Raw genomic sequence first — 18,030 nt, 5'->3', positions numbered from 1 at the left:
ATTACAAATTAAATTTTTAATTATTTGATATTATTATTTTCTATTTTATTTATATTTCTTTTATTATGTGTATGAAAATTATTTTATTTTTTATTTGTTTATTTTATTTTATTTTATTATTATATTTATTCTTTTCATGAATAATATTATTTTACAAATATATATTTTACTTTTATTACTTAAAATAATATTATTTAAAAAGTAATATATGTTTATTGATAAAAAAAGTATAAAAATTTGTGAAAAAAAAATTGTCTTAAAAAATTAATATTAATTTTTTAATGTGAACGATTTCATTTATTAATATTTTATTATTAAATAACGTTTTCTGACAAGATGAAGCACTTGAAGAGAAACTAGAGAAGAGGAAAAAGAAGATTGAACGGAAACTAGAGAGGAGGAAGAGTAAATACAATTATCACACTTAACTAAAATGAAACTGTTATAAGTTCGGTTTTTAAAAACTAAACTATAAAATAGTATATTGAACTTTTAGTAAAAATAGATAAGTTTTTTTAGTATAATATAATACAATTAACTGTAATATAGTTCAAATCAATTATTTTTGCCGAGTTCTACATACAATAAAGTTTTCGAAGCTCTGAATACATTAGCAGCCATATGATCTCGTCTGAGCCAAAATATGGAAAGAGTTCAAACTACATTCGAAAGTAATCCTAGAACATACCCTGCGCATGTAGTTCTACATGTATTGTTACTTATTTTTCATCAGCTCCAAAAGAACTTTTATGTGCTTTCCCTAAAAACTATTAGAGCAAGAGCCATGCTGCTATAGTGATTAGTCTCTCTCTAAACCTCTTGGCTCTATGCTATCCAAACTGTCCTTCCTTTTAACATCATCAAGTTCATCAAGAAGACGGGAATTGAAATATATTAGGTTGTTATTGGACATAGGAAGAAAGCAATGAAGCACTAAGACACCGAAGCAAACCATTAATTTGAAAGATACATGTGAGAAGAGACGTTTTTAAGAATCGGTTATAGAAGATCCATAATGCAGGATCTTGAGAAGCATATTGTGATACACAATTATAAAAGAGTTTACTATGAGCACCAAAGTGAGGAAGCAATAGAACATGTGCATGAATCTGAAAAGGGACCGTCTTTTTGGTTCCTATAAAACTCAATCATCACGAAGCTACTCCTTAGTCATCGTGGTATTGTTGGTCGAAAGCCAGCAATAGTACTTTCCCCAACCCTCATATAAAGTTCGAATCATATCACTTCATTGCTCCCTCACCACTTTAAATTATCACTATTAAAGTTCCTCTAATCTTCTTAATATTCTATAAAAGAATACAATTAAAGTTTGAAATAGATGTCATTCATTTAAGAAAAATAAATGTAAAAACAAAAAAAAAAATACATGTGAACTGGATTCTCTTAATGCGAAACTAAATTTTCATTATCAATGCTATCTTTCTCAATCAATTCTTACTAGTATTGTAGTTGTTTGTCAGATTCTTTCTTTTTAATTTGCAAACGTAATACCCTAAAACTTAATCTATTAACTATACTATAAAATCATCAAGTTTATATAAGCTTATTATACGTATTACAACCTAAAATATGACAAACACATATACAAATATTATTCAAGGGTATAGTTAAAATAAAATAAAAATTATACATTTCTATTATCTCAACTTCAGTCCCGTCAGCCAGTCTGTTTTCCAAAAGTGGTGTAGTAAGTCCTTGCATCCCTTTGTCTAATGGAACTATGTTCTTGCTCGAACTCTTACTGCTGCAGCTCGAGCCAAGGCAGCTATATTCCTTTCCAAATTTCTCAAACCAGCTTCCCTTGTATAGATCTGTGAATGACAAGCTTCACCATTGCCTACATCAAAATAGCCCTTAATTAGATTTCTATACAAATTTGCTTTCTAGGAACACAAAATGGTATAGGAAGTATCTCAGTTAAGATTATCTAGGAACACAATATGCTACATTAGTTTAATAGCATCCTTAAGAACAATGACCATGTAGAAGGAAAGAATGCAATCAGAGGGATTAGTAAAAGAAAGACTTCAGATATTCAATCAATAAAATGTAAGATATACAATCAAAACATAGAAAGCAAGGATTAGCAAAAGAATGACTTTAGATATTCAATCACTAAATGTAAGATACAACCAAAACATAGAAACCGGTTATTTTCCACAATGCCGAAGACTGAAAAAATATTTACAGTAAACTAATAAACTTCATATGTTTGTCTTCTTATTCCTTTTATTTTTGTCCTTTCCCTGAATGAGAAGAAACTTTTTATGTTTCCGAAACTATTTTTGTATAATAAAAAACATTCGCTACCTCTGGAATCTGAAGAAACTCAGAACTCAATAAATGTTGGTCTAAAACTCTTGGAATCAAATGCTGCATAGCTATGTGGAGTTTTTCCTAAGGTGTGTATCCAGGAAGCTCAATTACTTCCATCCTATCATGAAGTGGTGGAGGAATGAGTCTAATAAGTTCCATATTTTGTACAAATGAGAATGTATATAAAAGTGAAAATTTATTAATCTATTGTTGTTATCAGGTTGTAGGTTGAGAGTGATTTCAATCTTTTATGTGATTGGACTCATTTCTCATTGATACTGTATACCTTCAATAAACTTCTTTCTCAATAAATTTATGGTTTAATACTTATTTTGGTCCCTCTTTTGGAAGGGTTTGTTCAAAGTGGTCCTCTCTTTTTTAAAAAGTTCACTTAAGTCCTAGCTTTTGCAAAAACTGAGCAAATAGGTCCTTTTTGATAAGGGCTTTAACTTTGTTAAGGACAGAGCTGTCAGGTGGCTAATATCTGATGATGTGACATTGTTATGTGTTTTAAAAAAGTAAAAAATTGTGACGTGTAAATTAAAATAGTTAGGGTTAAATTAAAAAAGGAAATTGATTTGAAGGGACACATGGACGAATCGAGCAGAATGAGAGGGATCTAGACACTGTATAGGTATGAGACTATAAAGTTGAAGGATATCTTAAAGGAATTGATTTGGCTATTCATATCAACAAATGCATTTGCTTTTCGATAGCCTATCCCATAAGAAGACTCCATGGTTAAGTGTGTTTAGCTTGGAGTAATTTGGGATGGGTGACCTAAAGTACACTGAAAAGCCTTGTGTGTGTGGGGCAGAAAACAAATTCACAAACCCCTATTTTTGTCATCATAGGATTTTAAAAAAAAAAAAAGAAAGAGAAGTGAAAAAACAAAAATGTGAAGAAAAGAGAAGAAAAAAGGAAGGGTGTTTTACCTGCTCCTTGAAGAATTTCAATGAAGTGACGGTGAGAAGAGCAAGTACCGTGAGAGTGATTTGTGAGAGAAAATATTACTTTTTTGACATACACAGTGAGTGAAGAAAGTATTTTATTATTTAGGGTTTCATAAATAAAATAATAAATTAAAAAAAAATTAGGTAGGTGGGTTGGTGGGCCAACCCGACTCACCACGGGTTCAACCCGCATGAGCCGGCTCTAAATGAGCCGGGTTGAAATCTGACCCACATATAAGTGGATTGTATTTTTCAAACCCAACCCAGCTCGAATCCGTGACAGATCGATCAGGTTGGTCCGCGGGTTATGACCCATCTTGACAGCTCTACTATTAACCTATCCACTTTATTAATTATGTGATAGTTCATTTATAATTTTAATGCTATATAATTGATATGTTACAAATAGTAATAATAGTGTTATTATTATTATTATTATCATTAATTAATATTTCATTTAATTAAAGACATTAATATGAAATGTATATATAAAGGAAATTTCAAATATAATAATCATTTTTAACCCTCTGTTATCATATTTAATATTTTTTTTTTATCTCAATTGATTACTATTTATACTTATAATCAATGTTTATTATTGTAAATACTATTATGAAATACATTTATTTATAATCAATGTTTGTTGTCGTCATTAGTATTATGAAATGCATTTATTGTGATTAATATTTCATTTAATTAAAGACATTAATATGAAATGATATAAAGGAAATTTCAAATATAATAATCATTTTTAACCATATGTTATCATATTTAATATTTTTTGTTTATCTCAATTGATTACTATTTATACTTACAATCAATGTTTGTTGTCGTCCATACTATTATGAGCATTTATTTATATTTAATATAATATTTAATGTTTCATGTAACTTATATAATTTTTAATGCTTAAAATTAATAATATCCTTAAATACTAAATTTGAATTTTATTTCGTTTTGTCACATGCCGATGTTACTTTGAACAACTTAGACGGACAGACTGGACCTCAAATTATAAAGCTTATTTTTGGATCTTACGACACAGATATATGCTATCAGATAAAGAAACTCGAATAATAAACCTTATTTTGGATCCTAAAACACAGATATATATGTTAACAGATAAAAGAGGATGAAGAAATTAATAAAGGGAAGAAAAATTATAATAAAATGGTTTCTAAACAACTTAGCCAATTGCTATATCCCAAGCATGGTTGCACCTTGCACACACAGACACAACCATATAATGAGTCATGTCTTTGAGATATGGACTTATGCTTGTGTTCCCTTATACACAGTTGCATGTGGTCCTTAATTGGCCAAGTGCCCTTATAAAATTCCTTTAAAAATGAAATGACTAAACGGATTAGTGGTCCCAACTCCCTCATTTGGCACTAAGCAGGGATATCCTGAGACCACACTGGAACTTTGAAATTATGCCTTTTAATCTCCTGGGGCCACAGTAAATGATTTAGAGTAACATTTGTAAAAAGCTACAGCTTAGGATTCATATGGAATACCCATATCTATGAGTATAATTATTATAAGTTTAAAACAAGAAGTAAAATAAAAGCCTTTTGTCTCATGCCAGTACAGTTCTTTTCTGTTAATTATTAAATTGTTACTATAGTTAAAGGATGAAACATACTTATACAACGGATAGAAATATTTTAATCCAGTGATGGACACTGCACAAATTTTCTATAATATTAAGTACCGTTTGATGGTGATGGAGTATGAGTTAGATGATCACATTTGTCCATATTTTGATCCAGCTTCGGTTCTGTGAGAAACGGACCCCAGCATCAAACTCAGCTAACGCTCACTGCAACTCTGGCCTTGTCTTATTGACTGGTTTTGGCATCGTCTGGAAATTGATCACACTAAGTCATTGACCCTTTTGCTAGCAGGGTAGTGCATTCAATAATAATAAGATAATTAATTAATGTGCTCATCAATGAAACAGTAATGATTAAAGGTTAAAGACTAAACGGTCCCATAATAAAAGACTTTTCAAGTTTCAACAAAGGAAAATTGACAGATAAGCACATCTCATATCTTGCATGCAAGTGAAAAGAGTGGAGGATGAAAATTTTTAAAGGAGGATTTGTTTGTGTGGGGAGGGGGTTTCCTCTTTTGGGAGGGAAAAATCCAAAAATGACTACCTGTAAAACCCAGGCAGGTTTGGCTCTATCTGGTGGAACTATTTGTTACAACCAAGGCTTGGTTGCCGCCTTTGCCAATTGTACCCTTAATTCTTCCTTTTCTCCCCTTTTTCATGGATTTTCTCTTGTCTCTCACCTCATTCTGTCTCCATAAATACCCCATAGGTTCAATGGTTCCAGAATCAAAAACTACAGAGACCTGCTCGGAGCTCAAAGTCATTTTGAGTTAAGCATAAGAATTAGAGTATTCCCCTCCTCTTTGATGGCCTCCTCTTACTCATTCTGTCCCTCTGTTGCATAATTAAGGGTACGTAGCTCTTTATTTTGCTGTCAAACGAGACAGTGAATTAGCTAGCTTTTACCCAGTGCATTTGTTTCATTAAATCTTTCCGAGTATTGCAATTTGATACTGTTTTGTTTTGATGAGTCGGATTCTGATCAAGTTCAAGGTAAGGCTCCTTAGTGAGAATTGTTATATCTCTCCCATTGTGAAATGATGCGCTTGCCTGGCTCCCTGAATGCCATGTAAGAAGCCTGCCAAAGAAATTGCCAGCCTTTTTATTTGGCATTAGGGGAGTCAAGCAGGCTAACTAGTCAATCATATATGAGGAGAGTTGTACATGTTTTGAAGATACAATTGCTATTTATTATGATTGGTAAAAAGGTGAGTTTGCCTCACTCCCTGTATTCTATATAAGATGCTTGTCAAATGGAACTCACAGCGTTTTCACCTGTCATAAGGCGAGTCATACATGCAGGCTGACTAGTCACTCAATCAGATATGAAGTAAGTAAGATATGTAAGTTTTGATGATGTTGATTGTTATTTACTCTGATTGATGAAATGATCAAATTGCCTGGTCCTCTGAATGCCACGTAAGAAGCTTGTAAAAAAGGATTTAACAACCTTATTTACTTGGCCTATGGGGGCTCATGCAGGCTCATTAAATTTTTAACCAATCGTCATGAAGATATGTTAAGAATACAAAATGCAATAGGAAAAAGTTATCCGTCAACTTAAAAAGAACAGAAGAAAAACAAATATAATTGACCAGGCAATTAAAAACAAATCAATGGCTTTCAAATTCCAATTGTAGCCGATTAATAGTATACATAGAGCTTAGGTTTCTTTAACTTATCAGCCTCCCATTAAACGTTAGCATGATTGGTCTTTCCATCATTGAGAAGGTAACCAAACCAATTAATAAGACCAACCACAAACACTCATCATTCATACGCATCAAATATGAGCACTAAAGTATGTCTATGATAGAAGTGGCAGAAGTTTTCATTTCAATGCTGATGGTTCGTAGCAGGGCAGCCAGTATATATGGTAACAAGCTTTTCATTTCGCATTTACTTCTCGTGCAAACAACTATTAGTGCCCATTTGATGCACGGAATTGGAAATGGAATAGGTGCTTGGACTTGGAATTATGACATTTGGAAGTTCATCTAGAATTGGAACAACTCTAAAGTCCAATTCCATGGAATTATAATATAATTAAAGCGAACATTTCTCAGTTCCAAAACTCTCCCCTCTATATTACAATTCCTAAGTTCATCCTCACTATTTTGTTGTTCTCTCCGTCTCTGTTGCTCTTGCTACCCAGACACAATGTCATCACCCCTACCATCACAATCCCTACCACCAATCACTGCCAGACTCCCACTGATTGCCGTTGCGGTGCCACCCCCTTGACCAACTACGTCCACTCCAATCATCCGTGTCCTTTTTATTACCACTGCCAACAATGATTGCTACCGTGTCACTCTCATAACTTTGGTTGTTGCAACATCACCATACTCATTCCCCCCACCCCCAATAACCACCGTCACTCCTACCATCACCAATCACCATTCTTACCACATCAATGGCCATCACCACTCTGCCACTCTTGTCGCTACTTAACATCACCACCTATCCACCCTAACCATTGTATCCACAACTACCCCTAGCTAAATAGAGATGTCAAAAAGCGAAATTGAAATTAAACTTGGAATTGTAATTGTAACCTCAAATTCATTACACAGCACAAACACATGAATTATAATTCCAAACCAATCGGAATAGAAATAGGAATTACAATTTTGAACAACAATTCCAATTCTATGCACCAAACGAATCCATAAATGTTTTATAATGGATGCATTACTTAGAAAATTTTAGAAACCATGCATCAATGAAAATATAGTGAAAAACAAAATAGGATAAATAATTCTTCTCAGTACAGATACTATCCATAAGTAAAAAGTATAACAGATTTAAAGACATATTCATCCTACCTTAAAGTGAACATTGGGTGAATATTTTAGTCAAAAACAGGACTTGAGGTGGCTGTATAGTATACTGCTCCAGAATAGAGAAAGTAAACCTGGAACTGGCACTCCTGTTAAAGAGTCTCAGAGGGACCCCAACTGTAAGGAAAACAGATCAAGCAATTGCAGAATCATCAAAAATAGGTCGTAATTAACAATAGTCAGCATACCTTGATAAGACCCTTCCATTTAAAAATGTTAGAATCAACAAAGACTACTTTAATATCAGGATCAACAGTCTTTTTCTTGCTGCACTTCTTTGTACTTCTTGTACAGCCAGCCTTGCCCTCGATTCCTGCACTTACAACACAACCCAAAAGGTCAAAGATCTTACCATTGAAGAATAAACTTTAAGACAGATGCAAAAGATCCTGATAATAAAAAATATAACCTACACACCCTACCAATACTCATAAGCGAGTCCAAATCACACCGATTAATATTAGCAATTGAATCCATCACCAGCTGTAACCAGAAAACTAGAAAGAACACACAAAAATAATGAGTGTGAACAAACTTGAGAATTCGGAGTACAAAGTATGTAGAGTAATGGATCGGAAATGAATGAAAAAATAGTAAAAAAAAAAAAAAAAAAATTGTCAATGCAAACCCTAAAAGAGTGGACCCCACTATGAAGACTACAGTCTTTGGTACAGTTGACACCGGCTTTTTGTTCCCTTCATACAAAAAATCCCAGTAATTTTACTTATGAACTTGTTTAGGGTAAAAATTAAGATTAAAATCAAATTATATGTAAACTAATTTGAATAATTTTTATTTAATTTTTTTTAATGTACCTTTAAGTTCACTTTTACTGTGTAGAAACCTAAATCACATTTTTTTCTTATCTTAGTTTTTAAGGGTTTTTTTTATGAGTAAACTTGTGTAAATGTATAATTATTCTACATTAAAAGGTGTAACTTGTCTAAACAATTTTTCTTAATTAATTTTCATTGTAAATAACTAAAAGGCCAATAAAGTCCAATTGCTATAAATATGATAGAATTATACCACCACAAGTCATAATTTTTTCTTACCTTTTTCATATTAAAAAGGTTAACAAATATATTATATAAAAGGAGTTAAAATTATATTTTTAAAGAAATAAAAGTTTTGGTGTAAGATAAAAGAAAATGGAATTGATTCTCCAATCTAAGTATAAGGAAGTGTTTATTACTATAATTTAATACAAAGTATACAACATTAATATATATATATATATATATATATATATATATATATATATATATATAATTTGTGAACTATACATAAATTATTTTTAAATATTATATATATTCATATAATACATCCAAAAAAATAAAAGTTGTTTAGGGTTTACTTTGTTTTTTTGGGTAGTGATAATTTCATATCAAGTGTCCACTTGTGGTGCATATGCTAAATCTATAGGCACAATATCATCAAATCAGATTCTCAAATATAATAACTCATCATTTTCATTTTCTTAATATTCCATGTCCATTTTTCATGAACACCACACTTCATAATGCATCAATCATCCTATAAAAACTATAATTTATAACAACGTATCCTTGTTTAATTTTAAACAATATACACATTCTCACTTTATAATCAATCATCTCTCAGATAGAGAATTGCTTTAATGTCTTTTATTCTCAAACGATATTAGATTGATCTTGAGCAATGCAATCTATCTCTTGAATACATAATTGGATAAAAAGAAGTATTGCTTTAATCTAAAAGAATTTATCCTCTACATGTATTTAAATTATATTTATTTTCATTTAATTAGATTTGATGAAATTAATACATTCAAATACCAAATTTAAATATCTCTCAAATTAAATTAACATCAAATAACTAAATTTAAACTAATAAATTTAACAAAACCTAAATAATTTACACAAATGCAACATATTTATCAATATGTATACTTGCATAAATGAAGGATCTATCCTAAGATGTAATCCAACTAAATATATATTTTCAAAACAATTATTTCTAAGTTTAATAAATTAGATCATTTTATTTTACCTTAATTCTTGTACTTATTAAAAATGTATCCAAAAATTAGATAAGCTAAAAAATTTCTAACTTCCTTCCTATAATTTGTTTAAAATATAATCATAAAATATACATTGTTCATTTCATTTTAGTTATTTTCTTTAAACTTATAAAAAAAAAAGTCTTTACAAAATATTTCTTTATAAAATTAATTATTGAATAAAAAAAATATTTAACATATTAAAAAAGAGTGAGTGTAATAACAATATAATAAATTACATAATCATTGTTATAATTTTTATCAATTGAACAAATAAAATTTCTTATGACGATTATGAATAAAAGTTAGCGATTGTTAAAAAATTCAGATTTTATTAATTATCTTGTTTATTGTTTAACAATTTTATTTTTATTTATAATGTAACAATATCGACCGGAGTTGAAAATATATATAGGGGGAGACAAATGAGTTAGGTTAGGCATACTAAAAAAATTTGTCTAATTATTTATCATATATCTATTTAAAAAATAATTACAAATTTTTAAAAAATTATATACATTAATATTTCAAAAAAACTATTTTATAAGTTTTTAGAATGAGATCAAATAAAATTACATACAAAATATAAATTCATATTTTATTATGATCAATTATTATGCACGTAATTTTATCATACATTAAAAAAAATATTGTTGATAATTTTATTATGACCGATTATGCATGTAAAATAATGAAATTAATTTTGAAAACTAATTTGGACACTTAAATCTTCTACAAGGATAAGATTCAATAAGACTATATTTATATATTTAATTATTTTAGACCACACTAGCAAAATCAGTTTTTTTTTTCAACCTAGTCAAACATAAAGAAGTTGCAACAATATGAGAACATGTTTCAAACATAAGATTTAGCACTCTCAACCTCAAAATATTTGATTTTGCTGTGTATATATTTTAGGTTTTAGTTTTAATCTGGGTTGAAAAAAATAATAGAGAAGAGAAAAATTAAACATTAATCTCTTAATTATAAACTCTCTGTAACTCATTAGAAAATACAACAATTATATATATAACCTCTAAGTGTTGAGGTGTTAAAAAAAATTAAATTGAATTAAACAGAGAATAGTAGATAACTACATAGCATAATAGTAGATAATTAAACTGTACAACAAAAGTGAAGTCATATATCTCAACAAAAATAGTTCTACAAAATGGTAGTGAATGAAGCAAGTTGCAGATAATTGAGAAAAAAAAAACAAAACGATAACGATTATGTGATTAGGACAAGTATTTATCCTAATGATGCGATTAGGACGAACTGTTTATCCTAAGACTGTGGTGTGAGAAAAAATTTAGACAGGGAGCAACTTGAAAAAAAAAATCACCAAATATTGAGTTTTAGTTTTTTTATTTTTTTAATTTCGTCATCAAACTATTGTTAAACCATTATTATTATTTTGCCTCTTTTTCTTTTTTTTTTTTTCACCAGCTCCCCTTAATATATGAAGATACAACAAAACTGATTGTTAAATACATTAATATTAAACAATTCGTTTGTATCAACAAATTCAAAACTAGTAAAGAAATCCTTCATAAATTTAAATTCTAAAATTTATCAATAATTTTAGATTTATTGACGAATTAATTTCTTTTAATAAAAATACATAAGTAATTACAAAAAGCAAATTATTGTAGTTTATGTTTCAAAATTACTTTTATATTTTAGAAATAACATATTCTTAATAGTTTGAATAACTTAATATTTTTAAAATACAACCAATATTATAGAGATATATTATATTGAATAATGGTACTTAGATAATATTTTTTTTGACAACATTTGAACATCATGTATCATTCTGTTAATAAAAATAATCATAAACATTGTCATAGACCAATCACATAATGATACATATATAATGTTCCAATGTTGTCAAAAAATTGTTGTCTAAATATTATTATCCGACATTATATTGGGAGAGAAAATATGAGAAAATGATGAAAGGAATGGGTGTTTGACAAAATTGAGGGAGTTGTTATGTGTGTAGATAAGAAGAAGAAGAATGAACTGTGCATGAGATGAAGTGTATGTGTGTAAAGTATGTTACATCCTGGGCATGAATTCCTAAACAAAAATGACTAAACAATGTATCCATAAGTGGAGTGGTCCCTGAGGTTAAATATCTTAATCAGCATAGCAAGAACCTCTTTCATGTTCGGTCTGGCCTGTGGTGCATCAGCTGTACACATCACTCCAATCCTCAGCAACTCAGTCATCTCCTCAGCCCCACCAACAAGCCCAGAACCCATCAGCAGAACTGGCACAGAGCGACTCAAGCCGTGATGATGACGATGATGGTGTCGTCCATAACCCATAACACGCCTAGCCCATTCCACCAAGCACTCTTCCCCTCCATCCACTGCTCTTCTTGCTGCTGCCAGCTCCATGATCAAAACTCCAAAACTGTACACATCCCCTTTTGTAGTAGCCTGCCATGTGTGTCCATATTCAGGCGCAACGTACCCCACTGTCCCAGCCACCATAGTGCTCACATGGCTATCCCCAACATCAACCACTCTAGCAAGCCCAAAATCAGTTACCTTCGCCTTCCCATCTTTATCTAGTAACACATTGCTGGCCTTCACATCTCTGTGCACAACTGAAGGGTAGCATTCGTGGTGTAGATACACCAGTGCACGTGCCACATCGATTGCCACTTCTAGCCTCCTCCTCCATGTCAAACGTGTTCTGTCAATCACTACATCCTCCAAGCTTCCACCTTCTATGTACTCATAAATTAGTATCTTTTCTGACTCGTTTAGGCACCAGCCGTAGAGTGTGACCAGGTTTGGATGAGGCCAACCAAAGCCATGACCACTCAGAACCTCCATTTCAGCTTTGAATTCCTTCTCACCCTCCAGGCCTTCCCTTTGAAGCTTCTTCACTGCCACTTGTCTGCCGTCTGAAAACACTCCCTTGTACACTGTTCCAAACCCTCCTTTTCCTATGATTCTGTCCTCGGAGAAGCTGCCAGTTGCTTTCAGAATGTCGGCATGTGTGAAAGCTGTCTTGTTCAAACGGATGACCTTCACTGTGTCGGACATCCATGATGAGGATCCGGAGCTGCTGGAATCATGCCACTGTTTTGTGTCCCTCAAGAGGTATCTTGGTTCCTCTGAAGGGCCTTTCACCGATACGCAGACTAAGATAGTGAGAAGTCCGCATACTATGAAAACCAGTGTTATGACCGCAAACACCAAAAGCAAAGGTAGTCTTGAGGACTTTTTATGGTCTTTCTGAGAGGTGGTGTTTCTGTCATTGCTAGTGTTCTGAAGAAACTGGGGAAGTTTCAAATGGGGGTTACCTAAATATGAATCTTCTAAAAAGGTTGCAAACTGTCCGTTGGATGGGACCTCACCTGATATGAAGGGATTGTATGAGATGTTGAACTTGCTAAGCTCTGTCAATTTGTTCAAATTCGTTGGAAACATTCCCGAGAAGTTGTTGTACGACAGATCCAGATTCATCAGACATTTCATGTTGCCAATTTCTTGGGGAATTTCGCCTGAAAACTCGTTTCTTGTGATATTTAATACCACTATGGATACACTTCCCATCTCTCGAGGTAACTCCCCAGAGAGATTGTTGAACCCCAAGTGCATCATGCTGAAGTTGACCATTGACCCAATCTCTGGAGGAATTTCACCAGTGAGCTGGTTCGAACTTAGCTGAATATACCCGGATATCTGTGTTACGCGAGAGGAATTACCAGGTGTACAAAACGGGAAAACACCATACCCTTTGATCAATTTGTCCCAAAGTTCTCTACATTTTTTCCTTGTTAAGAGGTCATACACAAAACTGAATGGAGGGTAATCTGCAGGTATCCATCTCTTCATTGCCAAACATTCACCAGATCCAGCAACCATTCTATAGTTTCGCCTATTGTATTCAAATGTGGTCGTGGCATTCCTTCCAATTTTGGACAGTTCAGAAGGCAACTTTCCAGAGAGCTTATTGTTGGCAAGGTTTAGCCATAATAAGCTTGAACAGTTTCCCAACTCTGGAGGGATTTCTCCAGTTAAAGAATTGTTTGCTAACATCAACCATAAGAGGGAGTTTAACTTTCCGAGGGTTGGTGGTATAGACCCACTCAAATTGTTGAAGGCAAGGTCAAGCGCTTGCAGTTGAGTCATGTTTCCAAATTCCGGTGGAATTGATCCATTGAACTGGTTGTAGCATAACATTAGAAACTTCAGACTTGACATTTGAGAGATCTCAACTGGTAACGGACCTGAAAAGTTATTGTAGCTTACGTCTAACCGCCAAAGGTTTGGCAATGTGAGAATTCCTGAGGATCTCAATCCTCCAGTGTAGTTATTTGAGTGCAACAGAAGAAAACTTACTTGCCTAAATTTCCCGAATATCTCTTGTATTTCCCCACCAAATTGGTTTCTGCTCAAATCCAAGAAGGTCAAATTGGTTAAGTTCAGAAGGGACTCAGGAATCTCTCTTGAAAAGGTATTGTTCCCCAAGTACAATGCTTTGAGCCGGGAAATGGATCCTATTTCCACAGGGATACCCCCGGTAAATTTGTTACTAGAAAGATTCAGACTGCTTAAATTCTTGCAGTTAGCAACCCCCTTAGGTGCCTCACCAACAAAACCATTTTGTGAAAGGTCTAGGTCTTCAAGGCTGCAATTCAAAGGCAAAGCTTCCAAAGGAATAGTCCCACTCAGATGGTTCTCCGCCACAGAAAACATTTTGAGCCTCGCAAAATTCATCCACAAGCTTCCACTCAGACTGTTGGTGCTCAAATCCAAGTACTGCAGCTTGAGACATTGATCAAAGCAGTTTTCGATCCTGCCAGTCAAGTTATTATTACCAGAGACGTTCAGAGTGACTAAATTGTCACAAATGGCAGGGAAATTCAACCCGATATCCCCAAAAAATCTGTTATTTGACAAGTCCAGTGTGTGCAAGCTTGTCAGTCCAGTCAAGTTCAGCTCCCCTTCAAGAATATTATGTGATAGGTTGAGATGCACGAGCTTGTAGCAGCGCCTCAAATCCTCAGGAATCTCACCAGAGAGCGTGTTCTGAGAGAGATCAAGGTACCTGAGTTCAGTGAGCTGCGAGAAATTCCTGAATATCTCACCGGTGATGTCACTCTGAGAAAGGCCTATGCGAACCACCCTCCCAGTAGCACTGCATGAAATTCCACTCCATTGACAAGGATTGGAGCTACTTGTGTTCCAGTGTATGTACGCTCCTTTGTCTTGAAGAGTTTTGCTGTCCAGGTAGGATTTCAGCTTCAGCAAAACCTCTCTGTCTGTTTCCAAGGATTCCCCTATAACAACTTTACCTACCAAAACCAAACCCAAACAAGAAATGCCTCGGTTAACTCAAAACCACAAGTTAATATAACAGAATCACCAACTTTGCAACAGAATAAAATAATACTAATCCTGAATAATACAATAAAGAAAATAAGAGGCTCACATAGAGAAGAATCTGTACCTGAAAGAAGGATCAAGAAAAAGAACAAGAGTAGGCCACAAGAATGAGGTTCCTGCTCTGACATTAATGTTGCTATGAGGAGTTTTCCTTCTCTCTTGTTTTAATCGTATTGCTTCTCCTCTTGTTTTTCTTTATTGAGAAAAACTCATGTGGTGATGATTGCCAGAATAAAATAAGAGTAACTCAAGAACGTGAGGAATTTGAAGTCATTGGGAAGCGTGTTGGACTGGGAGGTGCAGCAGCAGCAGCAGGGGGACAAAAAGGAAATCGCAACAGGAATTTTCCTTTGCATTATATGTCTACTCGTTGAAGATACGTGTTTTCAGGTCCTAGGAATTATTGTAATTTAATGATTTTGTGAAAACAAAACAAGGGTATGCTCTGCTTCATATTGTTTGTTAACAAATGTGAAATGGCTCGCGTGTTTCTACTTTGGGGGCATTAATTTATTCAACTATTCATATTTACGAACGGTAGCCTAAGGAAAAGATAAAGAAGCTCACGTTTTGGAGCCAGAGACCGGTCGAGCCGCCCTTGCTGACCGGTTCGAACAAAATTGGCCATCACGGCTTTCAGTTTGACCTAAGACTCAACAAAACAGCACAAGCAGAACACGGTTTTTACATTTGTTTTATGTAGAAAAAAGAAGTAGGGAATAACATTAGTGATGTGGCAAAAAGTTTTCGACACTATTACAAGGTAGATAGATGCCTTTTTGTGAATTTCTTGGAAAATTTGGGACAGCATACGATAATAAGGTAAGGTAAGAAGAAGGCAGTTGGATTTAGACGAGGTTGAATGAATGGTGTATGTTATTTGTGGTTTGAATAGTCATAAGTGATTTTGGTGAAGGCAAGTAAAGCGAAAGGAACCTCATACCATCGCACAACAATTTTGGTGATGCAGTCCATATCAGCTTCGTCTACCACCACACTGTAATACCTTTTTCTGTCAACATTTTTATCGCTTTTTCACTTTTTCTTCCATCCCAACAAAAACTAATATACTTCAACAAATAAAAATTAAACATTTCACTAAACATTCTTATATACATTATTATTATTTATTATATTTTTTATTTAATTTAATATTTCATGATAACTTTTTAATATATATAAGTGATGTGTAATTGTAGCTAAAAATAGTATAATAAATTTAAAGTATATGTAATTATTATTATGCTTCTCCTTAGAAAATTGTTTCATGGTTACATGTATAGTACATTAGAAGTGTATAAAAATTAGAATAAAGGGTATTACGGTTATTATATTTTACATGACTTTTGCAGTTACGATAAAAATTTCTTGAAAAGAAATTTACACCAGATAGATATCAATTTTACGCTTGTATTAAATTTAAACATGTTTTTAATGTTTATAAAATGAGTGAGTTTTTATTTTAATTACTATAATTTGTTTAAGGATATCACCTGAAGATCTATAAGTATATAAATATTCTAATATATATATATATAAACTTGTGCTTAGCGGCTAATTGGCACTGAGTTTATTCAGATATGAGAGTGAATAATTATTTTTTTACTTTTATTATTATATGATGTGTATCAGTCCTATTTTTTTTAAGCATTCGTATAGTAATTATATATAGTATTTTCACACTTGAGAGTAATTATGATTAAACTTAGTTTCATTACTGCTGTTAAACTAGAAAACACCTTAAAATGTGATAAACATAATCTATAGTAGGGCTGGGCATAATTAGTGTAATTGTACTAAACTATATCTATACTATAAAAACTGAATTATTTTTATAAAAAACTGAACTATACTATTATGCGGTTCAATTTAAAAAAAATTGAATTTTCCTATTAGCAGTTAACTTCAGTTAACTGTTCCAAATAGTAAACCATACAATAGTAACCAAAATAAACTACAATTCTACTTGGCATAGCAAACATTCGGAAACTGCATGTTTTTTTTTTTCTTTTTTATCTTAAAATTATTTCAGAATAAGTTTAAAAAATTTATTTAAATTCTTAAATTAAATAAAATTTAATTGCATTAAAAAATTGATAAGAAAAACCTTATTCAAAACCTATCCCTTTATAAATTTTAGCAGTATAATAATTTTTAGTAAAAATAAAAATAATAATAAACGAATATGATATATAATTATGAAAATAGGATATACAAATATAAATTAATACAAATAACTAAGTTACATGTTTTATGAGAAAAAAAAATTATACCAATTTCTAAATATTATTAAACGTGTATTTTTTTTTAATCTTAAAACTATTTCAGAATTAGTTTGAAAAGTTTATTTATATTCTTAAATAAAATTTAATTACATAGATTACATTAAAAAAATTGATAAAAAAAACCTTAGTCAAAATCTATCCATTTATAAATTTCAATAAATTTAGTAAAAAAAAGTAATACTAAACGAGTATGATATATAATTATGAAAGGTAGGATATACAGATATAAATTAACACAAATAACTAAGTTGCATGTTTTATTATAAAAAAATAATTCATACCAATTTGTAAAAATTATTAAATATGTCTTTTCTTTTCTTTTCTTTTTTTATCTTAAAACTATTTCAGAATAAGTTTAAAAAGTTTATTTAAATTCTTAACTTAAATAAAATTTAATTGCGTAGATTATATTAAAAAAATTGATAAGAAAAACTTTAGTCAAAATCTATCCATTTATAATTTTTAATAGTATAATAATTTTTAATAAAAATAAAAATAAAAATAAATAATTATTATAATAATAGCTACATTTT

General features: G+C 31.7%; 1 protein-coding gene and 1 long non-coding RNA gene across 3 annotated transcripts; both read right to left on the bottom strand.

Moving 5' to 3' along the window:
• Positions 1-4,802: 4,802 nt before the first annotated feature.
• On the bottom strand, positions 4,803-8,428 carry LOC106767393. Of its 2 annotated transcripts, XR_002668700.1 has the most exons (5): positions 8,383-8,428; positions 8,177-8,251; positions 7,943-8,067; positions 7,740-7,871; positions 4,803-5,157 (listed from the first exon to the last, which is right to left on the bottom strand). It is a non-coding gene; the product is annotated as an uncharacterized LOC106767393 (long non-coding RNA). The 2 variants fall into 2 exon arrangements; XR_001376156.2 differs by lacking the exon at positions 8,383-8,428 and having other exon boundaries at positions 8,177-8,338.
• Positions 8,429-11,715: 3,287 nt separating this feature from the next.
• On the bottom strand, positions 11,716-15,674 carry LOC106765866 (probable LRR receptor-like serine/threonine-protein kinase At1g74360). The gene is made up of 2 exons (XM_014650633.2): positions 15,277-15,674; positions 11,716-15,121 (listed from the first exon to the last, which is right to left on the bottom strand). The coding sequence occupies exons 1-2, from the start codon at positions 15,338-15,340 to the stop codon at positions 11,898-11,900; spliced, it is 3,288 nt and encodes a 1,095-aa protein (XP_014506119.1). The 5' UTR covers positions 15,341-15,674; the 3' UTR covers positions 11,716-11,897.
• Positions 15,675-18,030: the final 2,356 nt, after the last annotated feature.

This window comes from Vigna radiata, chromosome 7 (assembly GCF_000741045.1).
Source record: "Vigna radiata var. radiata cultivar VC1973A chromosome 7, Vradiata_ver6, whole genome shotgun sequence".
In the NCBI taxonomy this organism is placed as follows: Eukaryota; Viridiplantae; Streptophyta; class Magnoliopsida; order Fabales; family Fabaceae; genus Vigna; species Vigna radiata.
Note: the sequence above shows the minus strand (reverse complement) of the source record. Positions and strands in the feature narration are given on the sequence as shown.

Coding starts and splice junctions, on each gene's coding strand:
- LOC106765866 (XM_014650633.2), bottom strand. CDS start 15,340: ATGTCAGAGCAGGAACCTCATTCTTGTGGCCTACTCTTGTTCTTTTTC. Junction 15,122..15,276: donor TTTCTTGATCCTTCTTTCAG/GTACAGATTCTT, acceptor TGGTTTTGGTAG/GTAAAGTTGTTATAGGGGAA.